Source organism: Pelodiscus sinensis, chromosome 24 (genome assembly GCF_049634645.1).
Source record: "Pelodiscus sinensis isolate JC-2024 chromosome 24, ASM4963464v1, whole genome shotgun sequence".
Classification (NCBI taxonomy): Eukaryota; Metazoa; Chordata; order Testudines; family Trionychidae; genus Pelodiscus; species Pelodiscus sinensis.
Window position 1 is genome coordinate 1,222,224 of NC_134734.1, and position 10,269 is coordinate 1,232,492.

Genomic DNA, 10,269 nt, shown 5'->3' on the forward strand with positions numbered 1-10,269 from the left:
GGGAAAAGCAGAGGTGCCCTGGTGGCCACTCAATCCACAGTAACCACAGCTCACATGCGAGAGAGCGTCCGTTCAGTGTGGACGCTATCTGTCGAAAAAGCAGATCACTTTTTCGATGCGCTTTCGCAGTGTGGCTGCTCCCTTTCAGAAGACGTTTTCCCAGAAGATCTCTTCTGGAAAAGCTTCTTTCAAAAGGAGCCTGCAGTGTAGACATAGCCACACTCATTACACACAAGAAGACACACAATACCCGAGATTCACTAATACACACACACACACACACACACACACACACACACACACACACACACACACACACTCCAAGAATCAGCCTCCTTCCCCCTCACAAACACAGACACAGACACCTGATCCCGTCCAGTTTTCTCGTGTCTGTTTTATTCTGTTTCTCCCGTTCCAGGGGAAGTGAATCCCAGCCCTGCCACCAGCAGCGTGGCTCCCCAGGGCAGGGGGGTTGTGACAGGAGAGGGGGATCAGGAGAGGCCGTTCACAAGCAGGATGGTAAGGAGGGCTGGGAGGACGAGTCTGGCCGGTTCCAGAGCCACAGTGGCCATGCGGGAGGAGGCTCGGCTGCATTCGGCCGTGGTGAGATCCACACCGAACCCCTTGAAAATCCCTTTGAACTGCTGCATATTAGTGCAGGTAGACTTACTGGCGCAGCCTTTCATGGTGGAGTTTATGGTTCTCTCACCTGTGGCAGACAAAGCAAGAGGGTCAGTGTCTGAGAACCCCTTTGGGAAGCCTTTTATGTTTCTGGTCCTATACAACGTGGTCTCCTTTCCCCTCTGAGCCACTCCCTGCTGCCCATCTGGGACCTCGTGACAATCTCCCTTTCTCTGCTCTGATGCAGTGTTACTCAGTGAACCCCTGATCTCTAATGATCTAACAGGGTGACAACAGTCCCACCATTCACCTGGCAATGGTGCTGCTCACTAATGGTGGCAGTAGTGGGATCCTTAACCAGTTCTCATCCCAAGGCCCTGTACAGACCCTGGCAAACAGAGACTCCCAATTTTGGCAAGGGCAAGTATGCAGCAGAAGATTCACCTCTCAGCCAAGGGGTCTGTGCAACATCTGGAACAAAAAGGCCCCGATCTCAGTTGGGGCGTCTGTTACACTGTTCCACAACCAGTAAAGAAATAACCCTGAGACATCCGGGTCCCACCAGCTGAGAGATTTCTGCAGCAGACCCAGGCAGGGTGTGTTTGTACTGTCACTTTTCCTGTATTCCTTTAGAGCCTGCTAGTCAACAAATCAAGAGACAACAAGGCAGTTTGGGGGCCCTTGTTCAGGGCGCTGTGCACAGGAGAGTATCCTGCCTCAATCACCGGCCAGCACTAGATCCTGCCCAGAAAGGTATCCAAACCACCGATATGAGGGATATTACTAATAACTAGAAATCAGTGTAATACTGGAAAACGGAGGTTCAGCAGTTTTCTGATCATTCATTCTGATCACTCCAGCTCTTCTTAATAAGCAAGAATCTTTTAGAATTTTACATAGCTCCTGACCACAGCAGTTTCCAGTGATGGGGAGTTCCAAAGATTAACAAGTTATTGACTGGAAAAAGCATTGTTTTCATCATAGTGCACTTCTCCCTTTTCAATTTCATCTCCTCTCATTTGCCAGAGACTGCTCAGAAATTCTCTTGTGCTCTGAGATTTTTTAGCTGAAACCTTTCTGCTGTTAAAAATAGAAATCTGAACATATTTTGTGAATTCAGATTCGTCAGACTGTGTCAGTGGGAAGAGACCCCCATGAAAACAAACTCTGGGAAAAATCAGACTGGTTCATTATTGAAATTCAAAACAACTTTCCCTTCCAACGTTTTATCTTAAAGAAATCTTTAACGTTCCCCACAGCACGGGCCTGCCCACTTGCGTGGTGTCTCCTGGGTGGGGAAATCAGACAGAGACACAGAGGGATGCCAATTACCGATTTTCACTGTGCTGCTGACATGAAGGCAGTGGGTCTGGGTGCCTGTGCAGTTCATAATCTCTTCTTTGCTGCAGTGATGGGATAACTCAGAGTAGCAGGCTGGGCAGCGCTGGCCGTTCAGGGTGGTGGTATCCGGGGGCACTGGGAAAAGTGTAGCAAACACAGTCAGCTTTGGGGACAAGGCCCAGGGGGCGTCGGGGCAGGGAGAGCAGTCGTGGGTTGCACTGCTCAGTCTTGGATCCTCCTGCAGCGGGCGCTGCAGCTCTGGGGCACAGGAGATTGCAGGGCAGGGAGAGATTTGCAGCAGGGAATCCTGGATCCGGTTCACAGGTGGTGCAAGCCTAGAGCCCCGCCCACTGACCTCCCCCCAAACAGGGGTTCAGGGTTACCCAATGGGGCGCCCCCTGCAGGGCAGCAGATTAAAGGTTCTTTTCTAATCCCATTCTGTCTTCCCACAGAGAGGCCTGAAGGGGCCAGGCAGGGCAGGGGGCGCCGGGGAGTGGACAGGCTGGAGAGGAAGGCGGGCGCTGTACCGCTAACAGTGGCTGTTTTGCAGGCCTCCCCGACACAGCAGGCGACTTTCCCGCTGAAGGAGATCTCGTTCCCAATAGTCATGTAGAGGGGTGCAAGGTTGCACAGGCTGGAGGACACGCAGGTCTTCGCAAAGATCGGGGTCTTTATCTCCCCTGCATGGGAGGAAGAGGAGATGAGGCTTCAGATCTCTGCCTCCCCCTCACAATACTTCACAGGTGTGATTATGACCTATCTAGAGAGGGGGAAACTGAGGCACGACTCACACCTGGTCAGTACAGAACGAGTAGGACTGGATCCCACAGCTGCCCCTCACCCGCTGGATTTCTCTTTCCTCCCAGAGCCAGGGAGAGAAAACAGGAGTCATGACTCCCCCGGCTCTAATCCATGGGATGTCACACTCCTGTCAGGACCAACAAGAGACTCCCCCAGCCTCTCCCTCCACCCACCAGCCCCAGCCCCCTCACAGAGCCACAGAGATCCCAGGAGTCCTGGCTCCCAGGCCCCCTGCCCTAACCCAACAGCCCCTGGTTCTTGGTGGCCTGACTCCTACCCAGCCTGTGTTCTGGGCTGGTCAAAGTCTCCTGCACCTACTTCGCATGGATTCTACTTTAATGATCCCACAGGAATCCAGTTCCTTGCTGCAGACTTGTACCGGGCCCGTACAGCTGTCACCTTCATTGTGGCAGACCTCACAGGAAACACAGGTCCCTAGAGAAGCAAAGGCAACAGGATCCATCAGTGCTGAGCCTTCGCTGCAGCCCCATTGATTGTAATGGAGCTACGGCCCATTGACCCAGCTGGGATCTGCCCCATTGACTCCAATGGAGCAATGGCCCATTAACCCAGCTGGGATCTCACTTGGTTTTTTGCCAGTGTTGTGCATCCCTCTATTGCACAATTAGGGGGAGGGGCAGATACACTGGAGGGCAGGGATCGTCTCCAGAGTGTCTTAGACATATTGGAGGATTGGGCCCCAAGAACTCTGATGAGGCTCATCAAGGAGAAGTGCAGAGTCCTGGACTTGGAACAGAGGAATCCCAAGAATTGTTACAGGCTGGGGATCGACGGGCTAGGCAGCAGTTCTGCAGAAAAGGACCTGGGGGGATTCCAGTGGATGAGAAGCTGGAGATGAGTCAACAGGGCACCCTTGCAGCCAAGAAGGCTAATGGCAGATTAGGGGCATTAGGAGGAGCATTGCCAGCAGCTCTAGGGAAGTGATTATTCCCCTTTATTCAGCTCTGGGGAGGCCACATCTGGAGTATTGTGTCCAGTTCTGGGCCCCCCACTACAGAAAGGATGTGGACGCATTGGAGAGGGTCCAGTGGAGGCAACCAAAATGAGGAGGGGCTGCAGCACATGACCTATGAGGAGAGGCTGAGGGATTTGGGTTTGTTTAGTCTGCAGAAGAGCAGAGTGAGGGGGGATTTGAGAGCAGCCTGCAACTCCCTGAAGGGGGGTTCCAAAGAGGCTGGAGAGAGGCTGTTCTCAGGGGTGGCCGGTGACAGAACAAGGAGCAATGGGCTCAAGTTGCAGTGGGGGAGGTCTGTGACATAGTGGGGGTACTTTGCTTGGGTTGTGAGTGACCTCCACGGGCTGCTGTTTGTACCAAGGTGCAGCCGAGTAGCTGATGGGACAGGAAGGTGACCTGTTCTACCGGTTACCCCCCAGGGAGAGGAACAAAGGAAGGTGGGATGCCGCCCCTGGTGGAAGGGATGGTCTTTAGTTTTGGGCTGGGAAGCAGGGGAGAAGGGGCAAGGGAGGGGGCTGGGATTGTAGGGCCCAGCCACCCCCCATCTCAAGGGTGGGGCACTGAGGCCTCCTAGCCCCAGTTCCTGTGACCAGATTACATCTGTGCTGTGCTGTATCCTGGAGAAGCAATAAACTGGCTGGTGGAATCTGTCTGTGCCATTACGGGGCTGCAGGAGACGGGAAACCCCAACGCGCCATCACAAGGTCTGGGGAGATTAGGACAAATGATTTCCCCAGGCAGGTGGGAAGTGCTGGGCTGGGTTCCCTAGGGAGGGGGTGGAGTCTCCATCCCTAGGGGTGTTTAAGTCCCAGCTGGACAAAGCCCTGGCTGGGCTGGTTGAGTTGGGCTGGTCCTGTTTTGGGCAGGAATCTGGATTCGATGTCTCCCAAGGTCTCTGCCCACCCTGGGGTTCTGTGAGTCTATGAGAACCGAGGCAGGAGACCCCGTCTCCCCGGGGAGAACCGTGAGGACCATCCCCCATCCCGTGTGGGACAGGCGCTGAGCAGCCCAGGGAGAAGATCTCAGAGCTGGTGCAGATTTCACCGGGGGGGGGGGGGGGGAGGGAGCCCCTCTCCGGCAGAGCAACTCTCCTGGGTGGGTCTTTGTCTGTCTGCACCGGGTAGGGGTCCAGGCACCCTCCCGGCCCCGTTCTCACCTGTCTCCAGCAGGGCCCAGAGGAGGCAGCAGAGGAGAAGCGTCTTCATGGTGCCGGGGCGGGAGCTGGAGCCGGTCTGGGGTCTGAGCCAGGGGGCTCTGGAGCCGCAAACTGTCTGTCGGGGGCTGGCCGTTCTTGACGGAGGCCGGGCAGGGTCGCAATGAGAGTCACCGGCCCTGAGCTGGGGGCAGGAAGGTTTGTAGCTCAAGTCCTGGGAATATCAGCACAGAGGCCCCAGGAACGTAAGGGCCAGACCCAGCCCCCACCCCAAAGTGTGACTGGGCTTTGGGCACCAGGGTGATGGCTGTAGGCTGCAGCGGGCTGGGCGGGGCGGTGCCAATTTCACTGCAGCTGCCTTGCTCAGCAGAGCGAAGGACACACCCCGGGGGGCAGGGATGGTGGGGCAGGCTGAGGGGATCCCAGCAGGAGCTCCGATTACCCACCCTGGGCTCCCTGTTCCTAATGCAGCTCCGTCTACACCCAATATGGGCACCACCACCTTAAACTGTCCACCCCCTTGGTCCTCGCTGGTCATAGGACCCTCAAACATGTGGGACCCCGAATGCCCTAGGGGGGCAGGCGCTCTGTGGTCTGGTTGGCGCTGGCGCAGGCCGGTTCCCTGAGGGGAGGCCCGTGCTGGACGCACATGCACCTCGCACCATTTTACTGTTTTGAAATGAACCTTCTGGAGGATGTTTTGCATATTGCCGGTGGTTCCTGAGCACGGGGGGCGGGGGGGGGGGGGGGTTCTCTGCTTGCTTCCTTCTGCATTTCTTAGCCCCAGGCCCTCAACTGGCTACTTGGAAATCGTGTTAGGCCTTGGCCTACATGTCTGGTGTTTCAGCCCTAGGTACTGAGAGCCCCCCTGCAATCTGGATTTTGTACCTCACTGGTGGAAGCCCGAGGGCCCCTGGCATAGGGTAGCAGGGAATGGGGGGCACAGAGGGGAGGGGAGATAGGAGACACAGGGTCCTTGACCTGAAGGGAGGAAAGATGGGGGGCCCACAGAGCTCTTTCATTGAGAGACTTGGGGAGTACATAGAGGCCTTGACAGTGGCAGAATGGGGTCCCCTGGCATGGAAGAAGGGGGGTAACTGCTGGGGGGTGCAGAAAACCTCGGTGGCTGAGGGGAAGGTGTGAGGAAGAAAATGTTCTGTAGCCAGTGTGAGCAGAAGGTGAATTGGTTTTAAAGTGACAGACCTGGAGTGGGGGGTGCAAGATGACCCTTCCCCCCACGGCCAGTGGGGTAGGTCTCTGCTGCCCCCCAGGGGACACTCACTCTGGCCCACACCCTCAGTGGCTGGTTTCCATGGTGCCCATGTCCCTTGGGTGCAAGCCAGGGTTGGGGTGCTGGGCCCTTGAGGGGCTGGCTCAGAGGTGGGGGGTTTTGGGGTGGGAGGCCACCGACCCACAGATAAATCAGTCGGGAGCTGCACTGAGAAGCAAAAACCAAAGCAAGCCCCTCTCTGACGTGGCCCCCGACGGAGGAGAAAGACCCTCCCCACGTTCCCCTCGTCGCACGCCAGAGCCTGGGGCCCAGACCAGCCCATTCTGTGTCTCCGACCCCATGGGGGAGTGTTGAGGGGCTGGGCACCAGCGCAGGCTCCCCAGTGCTGAGGGGGGAGCCCTGAGCCTTGAGGGCTGGATCCAGGCAAGTTGGGAGCCACAACCGGGCCCTGGGCCTGAGGGGTCGCTAACCCCCCTCACTGGGCCCTGCCTGGAGGTTCCAGCCCCAGGCACCCAGTGTCCATCTCAGCCAGGCCAGGGTTCACTCCCGGTTCCAGCTGGTGCCATTCGGAGCTGCCCTGGGTCACTGACCCGCAGGGCAAACAGCCCCCAGGGGAGCGGGACCCGCGTTAACCCTCCAGGGCTCTCAGGGGTGGCACCAGACGACTGTGAGTCACTGCTCTCCGGCTGCTGGGGTCCGTCCCGTGAGCTCTGCCGCAGGCTGGCCCCCACGCCCGGGGAAATGAGAGAGCAGGACGGGGTTTGGCGCAGGGCCACCGGTGTGAGCCCACGGATGGGGCGGGCACACGGCAGGAGCCGTGACACACTGAGACAGAGGCCGGGTGGGACTGAATGGTAATTTTTTAAATTCCTTCAGCTGTTATTATGGTTAATTGTTTGTGTTTTCCACTATTTTCAGCAGGATACATTTCCCCAGGTTTGCCAAATGCTAGCATTGGAGCTATTTTTGGTTTGATGTGAATTTCCACAAGTTACATTTTCAAGTGGGATTCATTTCAGCTCCCAGAAGGGCGTCCGTACGGGCTTTGTAGCATTTTATGTGGTTGCTTTTTAAATTCCCAAACCTGTGTAAAATGTTGCGGTTTAAGCCTTTTTAAAATTGAATTTTCACAGTTGTGTAAAAGTAGAGTTTTAAGCATTTTTTGCAGTTGGGAGCCATTTCAATCCACACAGTTGTGCAAACGTGTGATTTTTAGGCTTTTTTCCCATTGAAATCTCCGCTGCTGTGTAAAATCCTGGGCTGTGTCTACATTGGCATGATCTTGTGCAAATACTGTTTAACGCACGAGTTCTTGCACTAAAGTATTTGCACAAGAGAGCATCCACACCGGCATGTGCCTTTCTGCAAGAGCATCCGTGCCAGTGTAGACGCTCTCTTGAGCAAGAAAGCTCCGATGGCCATTTTAACCATAGGGCTTTCTTGTGCAAGAAATTCATGTTGCTTGTCTACACTGGCCTCTTGGGCCTGACGCAGCGAGCCCTGTGATGGGACCAGCTCTGCCACTGGCCAACTGGGAGGTCTTGAGCATGTCTCTGCCTCAGTTTACCCACTTGTGAAAGCAGGAGCATCATAGTTCTTGCACAAGAAGCCCTGATTTCACACATTAGAACATTAGTGTTCTTGTGCAAAAACTCCCCGCCAGTGTAGACAGGGAGCATGTTTTTCCACAAAAGCAGCCGCTTTGGTGCAAGATCATGCCAATGTAGACACAGCCCTTGGTTTTAAGCATTTTGGGGCTTTTTTCTTCATTTTGGTCTATTTCAATGTTCATGCTTCTGGGAAATTGCGTATTTTAAGATTTTTGCATTCAGTTTTTAATCCATTTAAATTTCCATGTGTGTGAGAATTGGAAGCGCTCGGCAGAAATCTCAGGATTTGGGGCCGGACACAGGGCACAGCTCAGCAGAGCCTGCTGCTTCCCCCTCTGCTGTCCTCTGCCTGTAGCACACAAGTTTAATCTTTCTCACGGACTAATTCTGCAGTCCAGGGAGGAATGTGCCCTCCAGAGGCAGACAGGGGCATAGACCCAAAGGGGTGGGACAGCTCTTGGCCATCCGACGCGCACTGCAGGCCGGCGGGTGACTGCTCGGCTCCCACCGGGTGGGTCTCTGGGGGCTGTGAGTGTGGACGGGCCCCTCACTGCACGTGGAGGGCGCCCGCCTGGGGTGTCGCTGACCGGTCCCGAGGCTCTGGCTGGCCGGGGATTCCTCTGGCCCGTGGGAAGGGGCCGCTGGAGGTTGAACTGTGGGAACGTTACGGACCCAGAGGAAGGTCAAAGTCCAGGCCCAGCAGGATCCGAGGAGCCGCCCTCCCAGGTGTGTGTGTGGGGGGGGGGGGTTGATTAATGAATGGATTCCTTGGTGCCAAGAGGCCGCAGGAACTCAGAGCGTGTAGGGGTCACGCAGCCTCATTGCAGCCCCCTCCACCCTGCCGGGCTGTGACCGGGTCTGGCTCCTGCAGCTTCCCCTGGCCGCTTGGCAGGCGCCGACTGGGGAATAACCTCTCCTCAGCCACCAGCCATCGAGGGACGAGAGAGGGAGCCAACGCCCCTCCCCCGCTGCTCTGGGGAGTCGATTAAGTCACTGACCCCGGCGCAGGGGATGTTTCTTTCAGGGGAGACGTCTCTGGGAGTGTTGGGGGGGGGGGGGGTTGTACGTCGGGGTGTCGCGGGAACCTGCTCACTGAGCTCATGTAACAGGGGTGGCAGGTGGCTGGAGTCAGGGGGTTCAGCAGGGTGGGGATGACTAAAGCCCAGCCAGGCGATCAGCCAGGCGGGTCCCAGGATCCTGCGTTTAGTGTCCCGCTTTAGATTTTTAATGAGAGTCAGGGACAGTCTAGGGAGCAGCACAGGTGCCGGTTTCTCTGCTTATCTGGGCAAAGAGACGACACAAAAGCGGCCTTAGCGCTGCTGGACAAGCCCCCTCGTCCGCCAAGGGCCGGGTGTGAACAATCCGGGACTTCGAACAGCATAAAATGGTGACAGCAACAATTGCAAAGGAACAAGCGACTTACCAACGGTGCCAGCGACTCAGCCCCCTCCTGGGCGCAGAGACTCTAATCCCGACTCCGTCCTCTGCCAGGCCGACCGACACCGCGCCTTGCCGGTGCGATTTCAACTGGGAGCCAAAGGTCCCTGCAGCTTTGACTGTCAGCTAACGGATCATGGTCTAATATACTCTGTCGATAGAGGAAATGCATCTGGGGGCTCTGCAGAAAATGGGAAGCGGGGAGGGCGATTCCCTGTCACCAGAAAATGAAACCTTTAAACAAAAGTGTCCAGGGACTAATGGTGACTTGGTTCCATTCACCATCCTATAACAGGGGGTGGCACTTTCCCCTGGTGCGCCCCTCACAATCTGCTCCTTAAGATACATTTTGTTTTGTACATGTGCAGCTGTGATACCAACAGGTTAAACAGTGAACCCAGCACTGGCCATAGGCGCTCTTCCGAGTTCTGCACAGTCCACTAGGAATGAGATTACAGTGCCCTGAAAATGATACCGGTGCACCAAAAAGTGTCCTTGCACCAGTGCACCAAAGAGTGTTCTTGCACCATTGGCTTCAGACCACAATAATTACAGATTTCGAGCTCCCTGTGTTGAGATTTCCACCATTTTTCTCCTTTCTTCTCATGTGAAACAAACGCCGCAGCCTGGTGATCCGCATGTGATGGGCCAGGTGTGTTCCTGAACCAACCGTTCGGCCTTCACGGCCCCCGGAGGAAGGGCCGGGATGGTTAAGCTCGGGTCCCTCCGCGGAGCTGGGGCTGTCGCTGACCCCTGCACAGCCCTGGCCCTTTCTGGGCCCAACGGGGACATGTGCTCCCTCTGCCTGGCCCTTCCTTTCAGAGCGACTTCTAGACAAGTTCTATAGCCTTGTCGCAGGAGAGACACAGACACCCCCCCGCCTTTGCGGGTGATCACCTCGGGGTTCATCCCAATATCGTCTGACTTGACCTAGAGCCTGGTCTTACATTTCATTGAGTCTGATCAGAACTGAAGGATAGGAGCCGCTCCCAGAGCAGACCAATGTCTGCACTATTATACCAGTACTGGGTCCTGCCGTGAAGGCGGGGGACTGGACTCAGTGATCTCTCGAGGTCCCTTGCAGTCCTAGTGTTCTATG

The 10,269-nt window shown here is 56.0% G+C and overlaps 1 protein-coding gene across 3 annotated transcripts; it reads right to left on the reverse strand.

The window, feature by feature from the left end:
• Window positions 1-369: 369 nt before the first annotated feature.
• On the reverse strand, window positions 370-9,317 carry LOC142819570 (phospholipase A2 inhibitor gamma subunit B-like). 3 transcript variants are annotated; one of them, XM_075907573.1, is made up of 6 exons: window positions 9,157-9,317; window positions 4,896-5,076; window positions 3,082-3,198; window positions 2,490-2,642; window positions 1,954-2,097; window positions 370-709 (listed from the first exon to the last, which is right to left on the reverse strand). In XM_075907573.1, the coding sequence occupies exons 2-6, from the start codon at window positions 4,942-4,944 to the stop codon at window positions 492-494; spliced, it is 681 nt and encodes a 226-aa protein (XP_075763688.1). In that variant the 5' UTR covers window positions 4,945-5,076; window positions 9,157-9,317; the 3' UTR covers window positions 370-491. The 3 variants fall into 3 exon arrangements, with proteins under 3 accessions (XP_075763688.1, XP_075763690.1, XP_075763691.1); XM_075907575.1 differs by lacking the exon at window positions 9,157-9,317 and adding an exon at window positions 6,714-6,831; XM_075907576.1 differs by lacking the exon at window positions 9,157-9,317 and adding an exon at window positions 5,339-5,603.
• Between the last annotated feature and the right edge of the window lie 952 nt (window positions 9,318-10,269).